Below are 22803 nucleotides of genomic sequence, written 5' to 3'. Positions count from 1 at the left end.
AGGTAACCCAAGAGTGAGTGAGTTAGTAGATTCCACCAACCTTGTTTAGCTAGCAGTGAGAGATTGACCATCCAAAGCCTTTCCTCTGCCTACATCTCCCAGAATACTGTGCAGTTCTGGATGAGAGTTCCGTGAATATTCTATATATTGAATATTCTAGGATAGAATAGTATAAATTGCGATTCGCTCCACATGTCTATCGCGATATATATCGTTACCGATTTATTGTCCAGCCCTATATTTTGAGAAATTCAGAAACTTTTCCACCAATAATTTAGTCGCTGTTGTTACCTTTAGCTACGGTTTTTAAGAGCCCCTGTGATATTTAGTAGTCTTCAAATTAAGTTATTTCCCAGCTTGTTTAAGACTAAAACAAAAACCTTGAGCATATTTCATAATTTTATGAAACCATTCACATGTAGCAAGAGCGTAGCGATATACAACATCTTTATTTCATAACAGAACCGAAAAAAGTGAAGCTGATTTTACTTTTACTCCAGTTTATTATCTTTCTTTCACAGATATGGGTACATCATGAGAGTGAGGCTGTTAAAGAGCCACTGCTGGCTACGACGTACAGAGTTACGGTACAGTTTACATTTATTGCATTAATTAATATCGTCTTGCATGTGCAAATATCTTGTAAGCAAATGGTTGGGAGAGGAGGGTGAAGACATGAGATAGAGGGGAAGTAAGGAGAAGAGGAGGAGGGAACAAATCAAGAACAGTCATCCTGTCTTCATCTGCTTAAAACAAAAAGGCTGCTGACTCAGCACAAAATGAAGCCTCAGTTTCATGTTTCTGCTTTTTCTCAAAACCTCCTCCTGCTTCACTGTAAACAGTAGAAAAATATGTAACCTCTTTGTTTCCAAACTGTGCTTTAAGGGTGTTTAAACATTCATCCAGGACTAGCTTTAACACCGAGTAACCGACTTTAAGACTCATTCTGTGATTTAATCTCCATGTTTTTACCGGGACACGCCCTCTTCGCAGAGTTCGCCTTTGTTTTCCTCTGATGCGTGCGGCACACAGGGGCCAGCAGGAATATTTTTTGAGCAGGCGCGTGTGTGAGCATGAATATTTCATCTCTGATTTGAATGGGTTTTTATCTCAGGGGGTGTGCTTCTGAGGACTCATGGAGTTCATCCTCAGATTTGACTTGTTTATTCAAACACACAGACATGCCGCGGAAATATAACGACAAGCAGGAGTCTCCAGGGCCTCCTATTAGCCCGGCTAATTTCACATCATCTGACTGACAATTTATTCATAAGCTGGTGGGGGTAAGAAAAAAAAAAGAACATGTGACCCCATTAAAGTGACATGCTGTAATCCTATTTAAACCAAGCATTAAAAATCCCCAATAAAAACTGCTCATTGCTTCCTGGCTGTAAAGTGAAAAGGGCAAAACTTGTTTTATGCCACCAGAGACATCAAACGATACGACAGGTTGGGCGTAAGCGGTTCCGTTTGGGCATTTTAAAATGAATGATTCAGATTTTATTTGGGACAAACAAAAAGACTCCAATGCTGTTACTGATGCAGTAACAGGATGTGTTGGTTATTTGTAGTTGGTTACTTGTTGTGCTTTGTGAATACGCTTCCACCCTTAAACGCTTGCAGTGATTACACATTCCCAGAATGCAGCGCGACCTTCAGGGATTCAAATTCTTGCCAAAAGGTGAGGATAAAAGCATCCATGATATTTGTTAATACGTCCCCAGAGATTGCTGCTAGCTACAAACACCGAACCGAGTCGGTCTTGTCTATGGAAACAGCATCCGACGAAGTGGAAAATGTTAATTTCAAGTTGGCGTTTTACGACCCTGTTAGTGTTTCACCTGGTTAGCTCATCGTAGTTAAGACTGTGCAGTGGAATGTATCGTAGGTTTAGATATAAAACACACTCCTGAAATATTCAATGAGGTTAGTGAAGCTGTTTCTACATCCATCAGGTGTCAGGATATGCATAGAGCTTCACCACTTTGCTAAACATAATATTTACAAACCGAGGGCCGGCTCTACTACTTCCTGTTTCCCCTCTCCTCTTCCCTTCCTCCTCCCCCTCTTCCTCACTCTACTCCTCGATCTCCAGGATCAGGTCGTCTCCCTCCAGGGACGCCTCCGGCTCCACGTGGACCGCCTTGACGGTCCCGCTCACGGGGGAGTTGACCACCGTCTCCATCTTCATGGCTGACAGGACGCACAGCGGCTGACCCTTCTCCACCTGCAGCGAACAACAGGTCGGATCTACGAGTTAGAAAATCACTAAAAATATGATTTCAGTTCATTTTCATAGGATTAGAGCAGCAACTAGCAATTATTTTAGTAATCAATTATTCTGACCTTAGAAATTGGAACAATCTGCTAATTTTTCATTGAACTATTTAGGCCTTTTTAATACAATATTAGAAATTAAGAATGCACCAAAATGAAAGTTTGGGTCAATGATGATATCGGACATTAATATTGTTTTTATGGCCGATAAATTCAAATTCAAAAATACTTTATTGATTCCAAAGAGAAATTAAATAATAACCAATATTATATATATTTCACAACCGTTTAAACAGGAAGACTGATGACTCCCTCAAAGGTTAGCGCTTAAAAAAGCCAACTGTTCAGAGAGTGAGCTATCCAATCACATAAATAGAGAAAGGTGATCAGCCTGTGGTTCTGCTGAAGTGCTAAATGGACAAATGCAGGTTCTACTTTTATAAGCCTTAAATACATTTTGTTGTGTTTTTGGAGTCTTTTAGAATTAAGAAAAGTTGGTATCAGTTGTTTCTGTAGTGTGTCCAGGTGCCAAGTGCTGCTGAAAATGACAAATGTTACACTTTTTCCTTCCACTCAACCTTCCATTAATATACGTGGATGCAGCTATGACCGGTTATGATTCCAGAGGCCAAATATGTTTGGCCTAAGCACATAAAAAGAGAAAAAAATGTTTTGCAGGTTCTTTAATCGAGGTATTAAAATTGAGTTTATCTACTTAAAAGCATCACATCTCCATCATTCAGCTCCAAAAGGGTCATTTAACACATTTTCTGATGCAATCATGAAATGAAAAGGAAGTTCTTACTTAAGATAAATTTGATAAATAAATTAAAAAATATATTTTTTATTTCTAAGCACCAATCTGCTTTTAGTATTTAATTGGTGGATTAATTTAAGAGAAAATCTGACAGATTTTAATCTGATTGGTGCATTTCTAGAGCAGCAGTCCCTACTTCTTTAGGAAATGCCTGGTTGTTTCCAGTCACATACAATATATTGTGTGGTTTGGAAACTAAAGATAAACACTGGTGCAGCTGTGCTGACACTGTGAAAATGTCAGAGTCGTATTGAAAAGGATCACCACGTCAGGAGCGGTGGAGCCGAAATCCTGACATAATGACACGAACTAAAGCTTGAAGTCTCTCTAAGTCGGCCTGAAACGAGAGCTGCTCCTGATCTGCAGGTGACATCTTCCTGAAATACCTCCTCACAACACGAGCAACCCAGCTGGGTACATCACAGAGCAGAACGGGTCCAAAAGCTGCGATTTGAGTGATGAATCGAAGATCGAGGAATAACTCAACCCAAGGTGTCAGAAATCCTGACTGAGCGGTTATGAACTGACCTTGGATCCGACTTTAACTTTAACCTCCAGCACTTTTCCAGGCATCGGCGCTCCCACCTGACCTTTGATGGACTTCTGGGCCTTGGGATGGAACTTCATTTCCTGGAAAAAAGCAGTAAAAGTGCGATTCATCAGTCCGCTCAGTCGTCTAAACACAAATGACTCGTTTATCCTCTCAACTGGGTAAACTGCTGGGCCTCCATCCACACTTCAGATTATAACAATGCATATTAATCAATATGTTAGCATTAAGGATCAATGTAAATATGCAGGAGTTAGCAGAACAAAACAAAGCAGAAAATAACACAAACATCATCTGTATAACAATAGCTTTAAATTACAATAAATATAAAATGCCCTAACACACAAAAAAAAAACAAAGTAATCTACTGTACATATTAGCATTGTAGATTACTTCGTATTTTTGGTCTAGTTTCTAGTGAAAATATCTTGCTATACTTGAAATAAAGCAAAACTAACTTCCAAATAACTAAAGAATAATTCTAAATATGCGTAATGCGATATGCAGTATAGGAACGGCAAAGACGTGTACGTAACTTAAACGTATTTCAAAAATAAAAATGCGATTCTCTATAAAATCGATCTTTTTCTGACCTCCAGCCGAGAGACAAACACAGAGAAGTCGACAGAAGTCCTGCTTTTGTCTCCATGAATAAAAATGAGTGGCTCCCTGCGTCGGTGTGGTTTCATACGGTCAGGCCTCAGAATAAAGAGCCTCCTCCTCCTCCGTCTATTAATAGTTCACCCACAGAGATCTATTCATCTCTCTGCCGTCTCATCTATCAGACATCCCTCATTTATCCTTCCTCCGACCGCCGCCATCCGTCAGCATCTGCGTAAACCCACTGCACCCCCTGGGCCGTTCATCCTGGCCGCCTCCCTCCGTGTTTTCGCCGTACCTTCATGGCCACGGTGTCTTTGACCAGCACCGACCGCAGCTGCCCGTTCAGCTCGAAGAACACCTCCCTCTGCCCGCCCTTGTTCAGGTCGCCCAGCGCCAGAGCCTTGATGTGGAGGGTCTTCCCTCTCTCCAGCTCCACCTGGGCAGAAACGAGAGAGGAGGAGGCAGAAATTAGATCGTGCTGGAGAGCGGGAATCACTGCAACGCTGCAGCTGGAAAGAGATTAAAAAAAGAAGTTAGCAACATGAGAAAAGAGCAATGTTCCCCCTTGGTGGTGGTGTTACTGCTACATGTTTCTCTAATAAATTCTGCTAAAGCAGAAGCAGCTTCTGTGCTGCGTTCTGTGTTTTACTACTTCACAGTGCAAAGTTATTAAAATCCATCAAGCTTGAAGTTCTGTTCAAGTTTAATCCATTCAGAGGATTTTGAAAAATGATCAAACCTAATAATAATAATCTTTACATTGATTTATCATATTTTCCTATCAGAAACAAGCTTTCTGGATGAATATAAATGATTTTAAACTTAAACCTACTAGATTTAAGAATACCTCTTCACCAATTTACAAGATCATAAGATGAGCTAATTTAAAGAAAAGAAAGAACAATTGTGATGTGATGCGTTTAAAGGGCCGGTTGTGCCAGAATGTTGATAAAACCTGTTCACAAACTGATAAAATATCAACGAATTCTTAAAATTAAACAACATTATTGATCATCTTTTCAGTCAATAATGTGTAATAGCTCACAGAACCAAATGGCCAACAGCAACAGAGTTGCTACAGCAGCAACAATGGGGTTCAAGGAAAAGAGTAACCTTGTACAACCTGAAGCACAGAGGCAGAATTATCAGTTTGGGATGTTTTAAATGAAGCTTGAGTTATGAGACGGCATTGATTAAAATGCAACAACTGGATTTCGTGATTCCAGGATTTCGTGATTCTTTTTGTGACTTTTTGCAGTGAAAATCAAAGTGTTCGTGGTACTAATTTGGAAATATTTGCTCTTATTTATGACGATAAATGCAACTTTTTATTACTTGCTGTATATATCATGGACTATAATCTGACATCAGTTAAAGCTGAGGAAGCCGTTTAGAGTAAAAGTTTTTGACAATTTTAGAGAAAAATCTGCAATAAACTCCCAATTGTGATCATTTTTGATTTTGCGTGAATTTCCATGGTAATTCACAAGAAACTGGAGGGACTAATTAATCTAATTTGGCATCAAGCAGATAAAAACTACATAGATTTGATTGTTAACATAATATTTAAGTACACTTAATGTTTAGTCTAGAATCTGGTGGGCCGTATGTGGCCCACGGGCCTTGAGTTTGACACGTGTGAATTAACAGAATGGCCTCAGCATTAAACATGAACATAGTTACATCAGACTAAACAATCACTAAAAAGGCTCAAATGTCGCAAACTCTCCAGATGCAGAGTGTAGTCTTAATAGGAACAGCTGTAAGGAGACATCATGCATCATCCTTGCCAAAACGTTCTAAGTGTTTAGACCCAAAGGCGGACAAGAGTTCAGATTGAAGGATGTTTCAGAAAGTAACAGTGAGAGACGAGAAGATGTTTGCCACCAGATGAGACAGACAAAGAGAGAAAGAAAGAGGCGTAATAAAAATGGAGATCAGTGCAGATCTGCAGCGGGGAGTATTTTTGTCTCTGCACCGACACTTAGTTTGGAATATCAATGGAAAGCAGGCAGCTTGAAATAAACAGAAAGGAGAAGGGTGAGGAATGGCGGGAGGGGGAGGAAGAACAAGCCAGCAGCGGACATCTGATAAAAGAGAAGCTGAAATGGGTCGATGAAGGAGCTCGATAGTAAAGATGTAGCAGAACAACAATGCGGTGACACATGGGAGGACTGACAAACGGCGAGGCGTTCAAACAGAATCAGGAAACGTTTCAGACAGACGCAGAGAGGGATAAATTAAGACGTAAACGTCACGGGGGGGGGGAAAGACCTGCAGCAGTGACCAGAGTCAGAGAGGCAAAAGGTGCATCTTGTGTCAGCACACAAAGACGGAGTATAATCCTTATCTGGGGCGGCGGAGCTACATGTTGAAGGAAACTGTTTACAGATCAGCTAAAGACGAGAGAGACGTTTTCATTTCCTCCAGTCTGACAGTTTCTTTATCTCTGGGATTGTCAGTCTTCCTTTCAGATGTCTTTGTTTGACATCAGAGAGCGGCGGGTAAAAGTCTGTCAGGAATAAACACAGCTATTCAGACTCTGGCGTACGTACAGGAGCATCTCATGAGATGCTTTCAGTTATTCAATTTGTAGCGAAGACCATATGTATATCACACACAATGTGTGTAATGCGTCATTAACCAGTTCATTTCGGTTAATTATGTTTTTGCCTTACAAATTAAAAACTAGAAAATAAAGGCTTCTGCACATTTTCTGCAACACTTTTTCCTTCCACACAACTTTCTTCTTTAGCAATGATTTCATTTGGCTTTCACTTACAGTGAAAAGGATTTTTTTAGATTTAAGACAGAAATATCGATGTGCTGGACGGAGTGAGTACTCAATAACTTTGCATCCTCCAGCTCATCTCCATGGTTACGTCGTCTTTTTGACAAAAATGCATAGAGTCTTTATGCACCATGGGCTTAAAGGATCAGGTTCCTCCTTTACTTTTTTTAAAATCCAAATTTTTTTCTTCCACTAAACTTCCTTTGAAAAGAAAAAAGAGCATCTTTTCTAAACATGACGTACCCACCATGTCAATTACCGTCATCTGCAGGCCATAACATGACATTTCTGTATTGGTCTTATTCTAATAATATTTCATCAAAATTAATAAATACTAGAAATGGGTTTATTTAATCAATCTAGATCAGTCGTGTCCAAACTTTTTGACATCGGGCCACAAAATTTATTAAATTAAAAATTAGTTTCCTCCTTTTTTTTGCCTGCTCAAATATACTTTTTTTTTTATCATTGAAGATCCAAAGCATAAATAGCTTATTTAAGTGTTGCCTTATTGAAAGAAAGACAGATTTATTTTGTGTCATTAATTTTTTTCCTATTTTGTCGGTCAAATTTTTTGCATTCTTGACTTGACAAAATTACTTCAGGGGCCACAAATGGCCCCCGCACCACACTTTGGACACCCCCGATCTTTACAACATGAGCTTCAGTTTCTGAGCTGACGTTTTGAAAGAAACTTTTCAGAGATGCTCTTATTCATTGAGATGCAGCTGAAATCACTCAACATGCAGAGTTTTTGCTCTAATGTGACGGTGAACACAAAGCGTCTCCCGTCTCAGGTGAAGCTTTCGGGAGAAGTTTGCACCCCGTCGCTAACAGACCAGCGCCAGACACGAGTTCTTACAGATGAAACTGGCGGTCTGACGCCCACAGCAGCACTTGACATGTTTTCCTACTGCGAGGGCAAATCTGTCTGTCTGGTTTGATCTCTTTTGAACGTCCTGAAAATCGTGCAGCGTTTCTGATGATGACTAACCCCGGCGATGCTGTAGCCCCGCTGCAGATATGCTAATTACACAGTGCAGCCTTCTGCTTCCTGCATACAGATCAACGCTCTCAGAGTGCAAACAGAGCTGTCGGACAATAAATCACTATTTCTGTGGAGGAAGCAAGCTGACGGAAGTCCTCCAGTCAGGGTTGTTGAGCGGACTTGGGAAGAAGTTAAAGTGGAATCTGTTTCTAGTATTTCATTACTACCACTTCTCCTTTTCTAAAAGTTAATCTGCCTTTCTGCTAAATAAATTGCCTAATGAACCAGAGCTGTATTCCTGAGACAGGCACATTCAGCTACTAGCTACTCACTCAGTAGCTTCTTTTCTTTTCACTTTATACTTTTACTTTTCAAAGTAAATGAATGTCTATCCATTAGCTAAACTAAATAACATTCTCAGCTTGCTATTTTGCAAAAAGTGTACACAAATGTTGAGTTATAAAATCTGAAGGAGAGAGTCCGAGTGCAGCTGACTTAAAACCACAGACAAAAGCAATAACACACATCAGGAGTTATTGATATGCCTTTACATTAGCAATCAGCAGTATGTCGCTGCTAATACGTCTCTGTGTTGCTAATAGCAACCCCAAAAATAAACTGCAAAATACAGAGTTTTGCATATGGGAAAGTTTAGGACTCTGATAGGACAAAAGAAAATATATAAAAAAGCTGAAATTAAAGATTCACAGAGAAACTTTGTAGCCGACTTCTGATTAATTAATTTGTAGTTTATTCCAATTATAGTACATTCTAATTTCTCTATAAAAACCAAAAGTTCAAAGAATATTTATATATATTTTTTAAATTATTATTTTATTTTAACATGTGTCTGCCAGGGTGGCAGTCAAAAATTGTTGAGTGCTGTAAGGAGAAGCTCAATGGGTTTATTACTTTCACAAGTGGAGCATCACGGCTTTGGCTATGACATAAAACTTGATATAAAACTTTATTATAAATTTCTTTGGGTTTATTGCTGTATTTGCGGGGGGAACCAATGAGTAAAGGGTTTGTTACTTTAAAATCAGGGCAAAATAAATGCAGTTTACATTTTTTATGTAATACTCATGGAAATGTTTGCTGTAGCAATGGGTAGAGTATCAACAAATGTTCCTCTAAATTATGCTTTATACTACTATTACTCAAATTAATGTCAATAGTACAGCGTGGTGAAAGTACTCCTAATAGTATATACTTTAAAAACTTACTCAACTAAATGTATCCATCTTTTATTACAAGATGTTTAATACGGTTTAAAATATCAACACTCATCAATTTATTCATGTGTTGAAATATTCAACTGCAAAGCTGCTCTCTCACACAGTGTGACGTCACCTCTGCTCCCAATTTAAATAATGATCAATAACCAAAAAGGCTTCTTAAGGCTCCTTATGTTGAATTGATGTCTAATAGCTGAAGTTGAAACACATTAAACTATCAGATGACAAGAGAAAAGATGGTGATCGTTTTATCATTTGATCTCTTCATTAAATCAGGGAATCATTAATGATTTTAAAATCGCTATGATTAATCATCCTCCAGTTCTTCCCACCTCCTGTTTGTGCCTCCTGACAGCATCATGCATGTTTCGTATCAGTGATTCATCTGTGGCGTCTATATACAAGCCTCACATGCTGGGAGCATTTACCTAAAGAGGCCCCCCGAGCGCCCGGCTCCAATCTGTCACATTCAGCTGCTTGTCTCGTCGCCGAGGCTACAACTTTCCGATAGAGCCTGAATCTACTCTTTGATAGGATTTCATTAATGACTCGCGTCACCTGTGGCAGAGAAAGGCTGCCTTCAGAGTCACGGTGTGCACAAGTCTGTCCCTGCGTCTGAAAGCCTGCGTTTATTATTCTGCTCGTATTGTGAGTCATCAGCATAGCAGTTACAGATGGTTCAGTGATCTTTGTCCTTTTTGTGCGACATGTACACCATGTGTGGGTTAATGATAATGGAGAGGGTTGTCATCAGAGTAATGCAAAAGAGGCGTTGCAGGAATTTTAAATACCTTTGGCTGTTCAGCCTAAAATGCTTGAATCCATGGATGGACTGTTCAGCTACTAATAAAACGATTTGGCTTTAAAATTTTATCGCGAAATTTTGTGGTACAATTGTGATGATTAAGATTATGATTTAAAAAAGAAAATTAATTACTTATTTCTCATGGCATGGCACAGCATTCACAGTAGGGCTGTAACGATTCCTCGAATGATTCAAGTACCTCCATTATTAAAATTCCTCGGGGCAAATTTATCTGCCTCGAAGCTTCGTTAAATTACAATTTATCATCTAGAGCGCCGTGTTCTGGCCGTGTGACTGATTATGTTGCGCAACGTTCTTACTTCCACCTCTGAGTTGGATGTTGTGTTAGCAGCATAACATTGAATTTTTAAGTTCATTCTGGTTGAGATTTCATTGATTGATGATAATGTCTGGGTTTTTATTGTTTTTTTGGCAGACCAATTAGCATCCTTAAATTGATTGGCACGATGCCTGCAGTACGGCAGGTAGGTAGGTAATTTTATTGATGTAGCACTGCAGCTTTTCTCCTCCCAGAGCTGCTGCCTGGTGCAGTTCAGAGCGAATGGCAGGGAAGAGCGTGGCAGGTGTATTTATACAGGTGAGGGGATAAACTGAAAATGGCTGGCTGCTGTTCTGTAGTTGATGCTTAACGCAAGTGTAGCTTTATGGATGAACCAGAAAATAAATTTACCACCTCTATAAGTGTTGCTTTACTATTAAATTGCATATAAGTTCATATTTTTGTGTAATTTTTGTCCTGGTTAACTTAAAAATGGAGCTATTATTGTAATAGGTATATTTTCTAACTACAGAAAAGTAATTGTAGGGATGCACAAATATGAAAAATTGTCTTGATATCCAATATCAATACTGCTGTTATGGTAGAAATGACCAATATTTTACTTTATCAAATTTTTTATTAGATTAGTCGTAAGAACAATCGACAGAATACTCGATTACTAAAATAAGCGTTTACAGCAGCCCTAATCTATAGATCCATAAACACAAATATTGCTCTTGAAAAATATTCCCATTTGAAATGGGCTCCTTCAGGTCGCCACCTACTTAAAATAAAAAGTGTGATTTATATCACTAAGCTTCACAGTAACTGCATTCAATTACAGTTACTGTAATTAAATGCAGTAACTGTACTGCATTTAATGACATGCAGTTACTGTACTGTAAATGCATTTACAGTACATTTACAGTACAATTGTATTCATTTACAATATCAGTAAATGAATAAATATTTACTGAAATGTATTCATGTTCTCTGGGGTTAAACAAGAAGCTTTACAGATAGAAATGCCTACTTTTAAACATTTAGGATTTTCTATTAAACTTGACTTCTAAGAGACAGTCATCTTTTGAATAGATAAGAGTTTATTTTGTTATAAAAAATAAGTCTCAGTTTTCCTGTAAAATGGAAATAAAGCCATTCTGGGTAAAATCATTGGAGTGTGAATCTTTTCATACAGCATATCTAAAATATTAAAAACAAAATGCAGCTTGAGCAGCTGAAGTACCATGAGCAATCCTACTTGACAAAATTTGCTGGTGAATTCAAAGGAGCCAATCCAGGAGCAGTATTTACTTTCCTTTATGCTGATTGGCTGATCCTCCAAGGTCGGACACAAGGAAAACTGTACATGTTAGCTTTTGCTAAGAGTTTCTACTGTGCGTATTAATTCATATCAAGATGTATTTAATGTTTGAACTATTAAAAAATAAGAGATTTTGGAGGGATTTTAAAGTATACATGTTTCACTGTATCCATTTTTACATGTAAACAAGAAAATCATAACCTTTGTTGAAATGACATTTTGACAAAAGAGAGTTCCAGAAATTGAAATTTAAAATAAAGTTTGGGTTTCCTGTAAAACTCTTACCTTTAAAATAGAAAAACTAGAGTCCAGCCTTATTCTGAAAAATGTTTCTGCACTGCAAAAACACAAAATCCTACTAAGTAATTTCGTCTAGTTTCTAGTGCAAATATCTCAGTTCACTTGAAATAAGACAAAATATTTCACAAGATATACTGGCTTGTTTTAAATCAATAATTCCTTAATATTGAACAGTTCTAGTTTATTCATTTATTAAAAGACATTTTTTTCCATGTTATAAATGAAATAATCTCCCAGTAGAACTTGTACTTTTCCATCAAAATTAAGGAATTATTGACTTAAAACAAGCTTCTATCTTGTCTTAAGATATCTGAACTAGAGAGTAAAAATACTTGGTAGGATTGTATTTTTGCAGTGTAGGTATGGTTTTATGTAACCAACTGATTTATTTTGGCATTGTGATAGAAATCTGAGTCATCAATGGGGCCAAATTGGTTAGTTTGTTTTTGTACGGTGTTTGTTGTTGCAGTTTATGTTTATTTGCTTGTGAGCCTAAAGAGGTTTGATCCAACCTGATTTGGCAGAAGGAAGCAGAGATGAGATTTAGATTACTCTGCAGAACCTTTCAGAAATACTTCTGAAATGCGTTCATGCAGCACAAAAACGGAGCAGTCCAGTGTTGAGATTTGAAATGAACTACTGAACGCAAGTAAAGGATTACTGAGAGAGCTTTTTCTTTCTTTACACACAACTCTCAGGCCATAAGCAGCTCCCTGCCTTCACTGTAGTGTGGTGCTTAAAAAGATTTGCTCCTTAAATCTGCCCTGATAACCACTCAGCCTGTCTCGGTAGCAAAGTGTTATCTCTCTCCGTCTGTGCTTTGTCCCGACCTCCTGCAGTTCAACAAATCAGCCAGCGCTGCAAAAGCTGCCACGCTCCGCCGCAGAAATAAACGTCTCTCTTAGGAGCGCCTAATAATTACCCAGGCAACCTGACAAACACCGCCACCTACATGATGCGTCTGCTCACACTCCACTGTCTCGTGAGAGGAAGCCGAGCTGAGCCAGTTGGCCCCTCGGTGCCAGTTAGCTCAGATTAACAGCTTTCTGATCACTGGGTCATCAATATTTAACACGCAGATTCAGAGTGATCAAAATACTGTAAAGAAAAAATGCAGTCAGCGGACTTTGATCCAATATTTACTGTAGACGGATGGACTGCTGTAATTAACTGAGCTTTAAAAAATTATTATAAGACCCTTAGCCTGCAGGCAGGAGTTAAATTATAATTTCATGCTGCTTGTTTTAAACCACATACTGTTTTTAATTTACATTAATTTTCAGATAAATCAAGAAGTCTTAAAAATGTAAAGTTGGTTTTTAGTCATGTGAAAAAAATGTTTTTTTTAAAGATAATCTGACACCGGCAGTGATTTTAATTTCTGTATTATTGAAGATAATAAGTTTAACTACTGATATGTGTTGCTACAGTCCATCTAGCTTCAGATGTGGATATTTTTTCTGGAAATGACTTCATGGCCTACCTACGATCCTGTTGCTCATCAGAAAATAAAACTAGTTTCTTTTAAAGTTTTTGTGCTTTTTTTTTTAGGCGGTGACAACATATTTTGTCTTTTTATTTTACACTTTTAAACATTGCAGCAACATGTTTACTCACAATATTGCATGTTTGACAGATTAAGTGAAATGCAGATCAGATGTTTGGGTTTGGTATTACCGCTGCATTGCCAAAGACGTCACAAACACAAACTAAATGCGTTTAAATCCATGAATCACCACGACTCAGTGTGTATTCAAAGAATATGATGCAATTCAGGAAAAGCAATGATACAAAGCACAGTATGATGAGACAAAATATTTGGTTTATTACACCAAAAGAGAACTTAGCAATATTTCTGGGGAAATTGAAGTTTATTTGTACATAAACTGTTTTAGAAATTAAAAAAATTATTTTGTTCAGGTTTGACTGATCCAAATATTCAGTTTTCACTGCTCAAAGCAATGTAAGTTTTAAAATGCTCAATTTTATCATTTCGCAAACTGTTTTAAAGAGTCCCTTTAAGTGTAGAAACATCCAGTTCTGGTTTGATCCATCTAAATATTCCAGAATGGACAGATTTCACTTTCACTGGAAATATCCTGGTAAATTATTCCTGCGAGTTTCAACACATAAGCTGCTAAAAGTAAAATCTACCAAATAAAATACACATTTATCATAAATACACCAAAAATAAATCTGTGGAGTTTGATAAATCGGAAGCTTTTAGCAGCTCAGCAATAATATATTTTAAATTATGAACATAATGAAGGCTTTTTATACCTGCTTTAAAACTGTAAAATCTAAACTTTCTGACATAATTTGATGAGGTAAACAAAAACCTACTTAATGTTACCATAACTGAGGCTGTGGAGAGGATAAATATTTTACAAAATGTTAATGAAATCATCAAAAGTAGTTCAATCCTTGTAGAAAAACAATCTATAAATAATCTTATCTCGCAAAAGAGTAAAAAGAGACTTGAAATTTTGCGTTATTCTAATAAAGTTGTACAATTTTCGGATATTTTTGACCTTCCAGTTTGTCGGGTCGAATTTCCAAAAATGTCCTCCAGAACGCATTTAGTTTTCTCCTGGTGTAGAGTTCAAGATTTCTTACGGTTATTTGGATAAAATAACCTGAAATCTACTTTAAATTGGTGCAACTGTTAAGAACGACTTTAAAAGGTAAAATGAAAACGTTACAACACAAATATAAAAAACAAATTTTCACGACGAGACAGTTTGAAATTATATTTTTTTCAGAAATACAATCTCTTATGTCGTTTGTCATTCTAATGCTGGGATCCTGTTTTGGACAAAAATGGAGGACGGTGTATTTATCTACAGAGGTGGCCCTAAATTAGCAACACCAACACATAAACAGAGTGGAAGCAGAGCTGCCTCGGTCCTCATAAAGAAAGAATCAATGAACATCAGCCTGGAAGCACTCTGCTGAAACGAGCCTGTAATTAAACACTGTTACCATTCGGTCACTCTGAATAAGTAAAATCTCTCCACGCGAACACTGAGAATATAAAAAAAGAATCAAAGTAAACAGAAAACGTGTAGCTGAATGATGCGCTTTCCTTGGTCGTGTTATTTAATGCTGCTGAAAAGATGAGCTTTCTGAATGTTGTGAAAGGCAACTAGAGAGCAGAAAGGTCATGGCTTCACGTTTCCCCCCACCACCACAAAGGCAGATGGTAATTTCATTGGTGAACCTTTTAACTTTGGTTTAAGCAAAATAAATAAAAATATTCATGATATTACAGCGGAGGGGAAAGGCTGTTATTATTCAACTAACCTTGCAGCCAAATTCAGAACATTGCTTTTTGAAAGATCCTGCTAAATGTGGATTTTAATAACTTGTTTAAACTGAAGTACATGCAAAGAAATGAAAATAAGAAGTAATACATGGGGATATTTATTAATGTTATTTTTATCTTATTAAAAGGTGGAAAACTTCATACTGTAAAGGCCAGATGACCACAAAAACATAACCAAGAGCCGATCCTTGATGCTTTCCCACCTCGATGCAGCACACCTCACCAAATCTCAATATTAAGATTTTTTCATTTAAGCCTTTTTTATGCAATATTAGAAATACATTAAAAGATGCAAATAATAAACTTAAATTTCCATTTTAAATAAAAAAATGCGACAACATAGTATCCATTTAACTTGATTATTTGTAGCAAAGGACGCATCTACAGCTAAACATCTAATATCAACATGTGAAAAGCTCAGTCAATAATAATTCGATAGCATAAACTGTGTTTATTTTTACAGTATTTCAATGACGTGAAGCTAAAACTATACGACTTGAGGAGTTTTGTGCAGAATATATTCACAAATAAAGAAGGTTTTCATCTTAAATGCTAATTTTTACAGTTTTTTTTTATTTACTACTCTGACTGTGGGGTTGTTTCAGCAGTTAACCTTTTTTGAGTCCATACTCCATTTAGAGATTAATAAATACTAAATTAAATGACAACTACAGCTCTGGAAAAAAATTGAGAGACCACTTAAAATGATCAGTTCTCTGATTTTAATTTTTATAGGTATATGTCTGAGTAAAGTTAACATTGTTATTTTATTCTATGAACTACTGACAACATGTCTGAAATTACAAGCAAAGATTTAGTATTTATTTTCAGAAAATGAGAAATGATCAAAATAACAAAAAAGATGCAGAGCTTTCAGACCTTAGATAATGCAAAGAAAACAAGTCGATATTCATTTATAAACAACAATACTAATATTTTAACTCAGCAAGAGTTCAGAAATCAATATTTGATGGAATAACTACGAGGTTTTCAAAGGGATTCAGTGAAGTGGGCTCTTAATTTTTCCAGAGATGTATTTCAATAATCGATTAATCTGATTAATCGTTTCAGCCTACTACTCCAGCCCTCCTTATGCAACACCACATCTCCTCTCTCTGCACTTTCTCTAAAGCTGCAGACACAAAGCTGCTCTCTGGCTTCTCTGTACTTTTCCATCAGCATCCTTAAAGAAAAATATCGTCTCCTTCTTGGCATGAAACCATATTGATGCTCACTTTTGACCTAAACCTCTTCACTGTATGACTCATTAGCTTTATTCCTCTATAGTTGCCCCCATTCTGTACATGTTGTTTTTAAAGCTCCTCACCACAAAATGTTCAGCAATATTGAGCATTTTTTTCAGTATTTTCTCTGCTGCTCTCTAAAGCTACCCCCCAGGACGCCCGTCTTCATCCTCTAAAAACAGAAGTCACTGTTGTCTGTTGCTCAGGCTACCGCCAGCTGTCTGTCTCTGTTCAGCTCTTTCTTCAGTCTGGATTTGAACGCTTCAGTCATAACTTTTTGCTCATCAAACAGCTCTCTGCTGTCAGTCTTGTGAAATGCCCCCCACTGAGCTGCACTTTCTGGTTAACAAAAAACAGCCCAGTTCAGAGAGGAACTTTCTGTCAGAATCAAAAGTCTGCAGAATATTTCTGCTGAGTTCATTCAGTTGTTGGGGTTAAACCAGGCTGGCAGCAGATGCCAATACATCAAGAGGAAAGTTTTAGATTTTACTCCTTTGCTATTTGCTCCTCTATTTATATGCAAAAAGAATTTTTCCTGATATTGTGTCCCTTTTTCAATCTATATTCCACCCACATCAAATATAGAGCAGACAAACGGCAATCTTCAGTCAGTGTAAGTTAGTTTTTTCTCACCCAATCTCTCCTAACTTGCTGTTTCTTGCAGTTTATCACATTCGTGTAATTCTCCAGGCTTCTGAGTCCTTTACAGTGTTATAAAATCTAAAAGTACAAACATTCTCTACAAACTTTGGGGAGATATTTCTCAAATATGACGTAGTGCCGATAGAAAGATGAAGCGCTTCGATTGGCTGAGGTTGTTGTAGATGTACTACACAGATAAAAATAAACTTTGACTTGACAATAAGAGAGAAGAAGAAGGACGGAGACCAGGGAGAAGGAAAGGAGGACAGAAACTGTTGAAGGAAGCAGATGAGGACACAAGGAAAGGAAGACTTGAGGACAAAAGGAAGGACACCAGGAAGGAATCGAGGAAGGAGTTAGATAGGAGAAAGGAAGTATTATATTTTAAGGAAAGAAGAAAAGAAATAAGAGAGTTGGGATGGCAGAAAGGACACAAGGATAGAAGAAGAGAACGAAACAAAGTAAAGAAGGAAGAATAAAGTAGAGATATAGTTAGGAAGATGTACAGGAACAATAAGAGTTAGGAAGGCAGGGCTCCAGAAAGGTCATGACATTTAGACAATGGAAAATGGAAGAAGTCAGCAAATAGTAATACAGTTGAAAACAGAAATTTACGTACACAGAATAAAAAGACAAACGTAATTATTTTCTCACTGTCTGAAGTTAAATCAGACCAAACTTTTCTTGTTTTAGTTATTACCAAAATTATTTCTATTTGCTAAATGCCAGAAAACATGGCAAGAACTTTTTTTTAGAGAGAGTGTTTTGTAACTTTCCCTGAATTCAAAAGTTTACATATATAACAGGGTTTTATTTTAACAATATTATGAATGTGAAGTTTGTCAAAATGTTTATTTATTCTTTGAATTTATTTTGTTTAGTCAGGTTGTTTCTTCAGACATTTATTGGTGTCTTAAGTTCTGTTGCGCTGCTCTTGGCAGTTGGTGGTTACCATAGCAACCAGTAACTGACAGCTCCTCCCCCTTTTTTCTGTTGCCGTCGGTAACTGATGTGTATTAGAATCAGCTCTGTGTTTTCTTTACAAGTATTATATCTTAAAATGTAAGTTGGACAAATTTGATAGTGTACAGTGTTTCATGAGTAAACTTGCTATGTTTTGTTTTTAATGTTGCCTATTTTAGCCAGGTTTAATTTTACAAATACTAACTGCTGCTAAGTGCTTATTGGGAGCTATTGCTTTGTAGTTAGTTTAGGGTTTTTTATTATTTAATTTAAAGGGGCAGAAGCTGCTATTTATTTGTTCGAATACATACAGTAAACCCGAGTGTGTTTGTCACACCTACTGGACCTGAGACGAACATTGAAAGGTTACACGGTCAGCATCAGAGATAACTGTCTTTTAAAATGTATGGCTTGTGTTTGCAGCGCATTATAATTTTTTCAGGAGTGAAAACAATACACTTTTTATCTTAAAATTAAGACCAAAATCATAAAACAGAGCTACACAAGAGAATAAAGTCAATGTATAGCAATGCCTGACGGTTTAAATTCCCCTTCAAATAGAAAATATATGCCTTCATAAGATTTTTATTAAATGTTTTAGCTTGCAGATGATATAACAACTGTGTTAAAATCTAAAAATACCTCAAACTCCTCTGCAATCTTGGGTCCATCCAGGAACAGCCTGGTGCTGAGGCAGTCCACTGGGCCAAAGTTAGCTGAATGAACAGAGAAGGAGATAAAATAATTGGGCCTGAAAGTTTGTATTGTTGTTAGATTACCTTAACATTTACATGGAAGTGCTCATAATCACACAAAGAGGCTGTGAGCAGATGCAGTGTGGGGAAAAAAAGAGACTAATATTATAAACCGGAGGTGTAATTAGCAGAAACTCAGATGAGATTAGTTCTGTGACACTGTGTACATTCTTCAGCAAAACTGTGAATGAAGCACCTCGGGCTAATTATCGAGCCTCGTAAAGGAGCAGCGGTGGTTTATAACCATCAGCGCCGAGCTTCTGAACACTGCAATAAAGCTGGGGTTAATCCAGGTATCTGAATGATACCGGAGCTGCCTGGATTCTTCTGAATCATTCACAAGCGCCGTCTCTAAAATGCCAAACAAAATCTTTTCCAGCCAGTGGTCTAATGTATTTCCAGCTACACTCACAAAACATCAGAACTAAGGGTTGCATTAAAAGCTAAAACTGATCTGGTAGCAGGTTTGCTCACTCACAAGTGAACTCCTTGAACTCCTGGAACACCTTGGGGTACATGGCTGCTGACATCACATCCTCCGGTGTGATGTCATCCCCATGCGCGGCTCGGAGTCCGTCCTCCAGGGTCTTGAAGTCCATCGGTGACAGAGAGGCGCCGGGACGACCTTCGATACGTGGAAGGGACTTCAGCACCTGGGATTAAACACAGTGAGAGGATTTAGGAAAACAAAAAAAAACATACATCTGTTTTCTGTAGAACGCCTTTACAAACAGATGAACCAATACCTTGAATCTGAAACCAAGTCTTCCAGAGAAACTAAACCAACCAACCGATGTAACTCTCTAGTATTACACCGATTTGAATGGGTGTGCATAATACAAACATGACACTGTGATAAACACGACATAACTCTCAAAAACATGAAGGAGTCTTCATGAATGTTTGTCATTCAGTAAATATTGACACTTTTAAAGGAAGTTTTAATGCAACTTTGCGTAAAAATGTCGGCCTTCTATCACCTGAAGAACATTTCCAGGACTAAAGGACTAATGTCTCAATAAGATGTAGAGAAACTCATCCATGCATTTATCTTTAGTTGCATCGATTACTGCAACAGTGCCTTCACAGACCTGCCTAAAAAAAATCTATCTGGTTTTAGTCAGAACGCTGCTGCTGCTGGCACTCTGACTAAAACTAGGACGTTAGAGCACATCACATCAGTTCTAAAGTCCTTACACTGAGAGAATAGACTTTGAAATACTGCTGTTAGTTTATAAATCACTGAACGGTTTAGCGACACAATACATTAAAGATCTGCTGCTGTTGTATCAACCTTCCAGACCTCTCAGGTCTTCTGGTTCTGGTCTGCTCTGAAGAACCAGAACCAAACATGAAGAAGCAGCATTCAGCTTCTAAGCACCACAAATCTGGAACAAACGTCCAGAAAACTGCAAAACAGCTGAAACACTTTAAAATGTTTTTTGAAATGTCTTGTTGCTGAACAGTGCTATACAAATAAAATTTGATTTGATTTGATAATTTCCCAGATGACACTTCATGACAAACATTCTTGTTCTTGTTCGTCTTCTGCACACAGATTCTGCGTTCAGCTGCTCTTAATTTAATTCAGTTTTCGCTCCTTACAGACAAAGCAAATTAAACCATCAAAGAAGATGGAGCTGATTGAAGAAAAGAAATAGTCATTTCTTTATCCTTTCTCAAACTACAGTAGCTGCAACATGTTGCTTCACAGTTTGCTTCTTCGGATTTGCATTCCTCCAACTGATGAGATCTGCTGTGAAATCAAAATCAATATCATCTTTTAGTTTTCAAAATGTTTTATTGAAGGTGGAAGAAAATGTGTCGTATTCATGTGTGTGTATTGCCACGCATACTTGATTGAATCGGATCCAATTTATCTGGACTGCTGGTTAAAAACAGTCCACAATCTATCTTTTTACTGAGACTTTTCTAAGCACTTTGTAAGATATGTGACCTTTGAGAACCACTGCAGATCACCACAGATATTCATATTTCCACATTTTCACTCAGATTTCATAAGCAACTTGGTGTTATTAGGAGACATGACAGTTTATATATGAAATCAAACTGGGTTTAGAGGTTTAGCTGCAAATAGTACTGGTACCTGCTGCTCCCTGTGCTGCATTAGCCTCTATAAACAGCATGATGTTCTAGCTCTACTTTTGCACTTCTTTTTCCTTTAATTGGGTCGATAAAGGGGAAATAAGTCAGAACTTTTATCCTTGAGGTCGTTAGTGTCTATAAACCGAGTCCAGCTCCTGATGAAGGCTATTCTTTGCTCTCGACCAGCTAGGAGTTGGTGTTGGAATCGGTCCTGCCTTATGATGAACGAACTGAACAGAAAGACAAACAGCTAAGTCAGAACTGGTTCTTATCTGCACAAGATCCAAGATGCTTGGATGGAAGCATCCAAGCATAATCAGAAAAGGTTTAGTGGAAGAAAAAAAGAGGGAGTGTGTTAGAAAAATGTCCTCAGGTTAATGCTGCTTCCAGTTTGTTACCTGGATTTGATGTCAGATGTGAGGTAACGGCATTCTAGTTCTAGATGTTGAGATTTCAAAATGGCGGCGCCCATAAACATCGTTAGCAAAAGCTTTCTAAACATCATTTTAAACTTTACTTTCCAAAAGCAAACATCACTTTTAATTTGTTCAGTTTAGAGTTATAAAATTGTGAGTCATGTGAGTCTTGTAAAATAAACAGGATTCCACCACAGACTACTAGTCTGGATGAGAGGAGCGGCCATATTGAAACGTATGGCCGCTCCACTACTCCCAGTTAGAAAGTTCTAACTGGGAGTAGTGGAGATGCTCCAAGTTTCCCAATAGGAAATCCGTTTTATAAGTTAAAATGTCTTGTTCCACTGGCAGATTTCACTTTTAATTAGCACTTTTCATCAATATAAAGGAGTTACTGACTAAAGACAAGCTCATATTGCTCGCTGAAAAGCTTCTTACAAGTTATTTTTGTCTTATTTCAAGTGTAATAAGACATTTGAACTAAAAATTAGATAAATATACTTGGTTAGAGCTTGAATTTTTGCAGTGAAGTTGATGGCTGCTGTTAAAGCAAAAGGTCGATGTAAAAAAAAAGGAGACCAGACCAAGTGTTAGCATTCACCGTTCAGTACATGGACATGTGTTTCAGCAGGATGACATTTTTGTGCTGAAAATCTGATTTCTGTTAGTTTTATGCAATATTCAAATTTGGAGAGAATTCATCAAAATTAGGAGAAATATTTTAAATATAAGCTATACATTGAAGCAAGTTATTTAATTTTCCATTGATATCTTTTGTCGTTTTTTTTTTGTCCTGGTTTTGAATATCTGGAGTTTTCAGCTCGTTTCCAGGTGGAAGCCGGAGAGTGGAACAAATCTCCGTACAATTTAATCTCTCTCCCTCAGTGTTTCCTGCAAGAATCGGCTTATAGCTCACCTCCACGGCTCGCTGTACGAGTCAGATTTAGTTAAACAGAATCGCTGCTAATCATCGCCCCCAGCTCACATACTTTTGTTAATTTTGTGTAAGTAGAGCCGTGTGTGTTTAGATAAAGACTCACACGATGCAGTCTCCTGGGTTGACACTGAGCAAGTGTGTTTGAATATCATTAAAACCGCTGCTGTATCTTATCGGTGGGTGCATGCGTGGGTGTGTGTGTGTTAGCTCGCGCCTTGTGGAAATGTGCAGACAAAGGAGTTGGTGCAACGCCATTAGTCACAGGGCGAACAGTTCAGAGATAGCTGAGTCATTTGTGTTTGAGAGAGACACTTCAAAGATGGCAGGCTCGCTGGAGTCCCTGCTCGTTAACGTCTTCTCCTCCGAGGACGTCTTCCGCTGAAACTCGCTGATTGTTGAAGTGTGGGACACGTACAGACAACGGCAGAGTGTGTGGGTAAGT

At 37.7% G+C, this 22803-nt stretch overlaps 1 protein-coding gene across 1 annotated transcript in view; it reads right to left on the bottom strand.

Moving 5' to 3' along the window:
- Positions 1-483: 483 nt before the first annotated feature.
- pcxb (pyruvate carboxylase b) overlaps positions 484-22803 on the bottom strand; it is a 378906-nt gene continuing 356586 nt past the window's right edge. Inside the window, exons 23-27 of the mRNA XM_032584098.1 lie at positions 19381-19555; positions 18790-18863; positions 4543-4683; positions 3623-3724; positions 484-2227 (exon numbers count right to left, since the gene is read on the bottom strand). Of these exons, the coding sequence (XP_032439989.1) occupies positions 2078-2227; positions 3623-3724; positions 4543-4683; positions 18790-18863; positions 19381-19555 (642 nt within the window). The 3' untranslated portion in view covers positions 484-2077. The remainder of the gene's footprint in view (positions 2228-3622; positions 3725-4542; positions 4684-18789; positions 18864-19380; positions 19556-22803) is intronic.

Source organism: Xiphophorus hellerii, chromosome 14 (assembly GCF_003331165.1).
Source record: "Xiphophorus hellerii strain 12219 chromosome 14, Xiphophorus_hellerii-4.1, whole genome shotgun sequence".
NCBI lineage: Eukaryota > Metazoa > Chordata > Actinopteri > Cyprinodontiformes > Poeciliidae > Xiphophorus > Xiphophorus hellerii.
The sequence above is the reverse complement of the archived record's forward strand: the minus strand, read 5'-3'. Positions and strand labels throughout refer to the sequence as shown.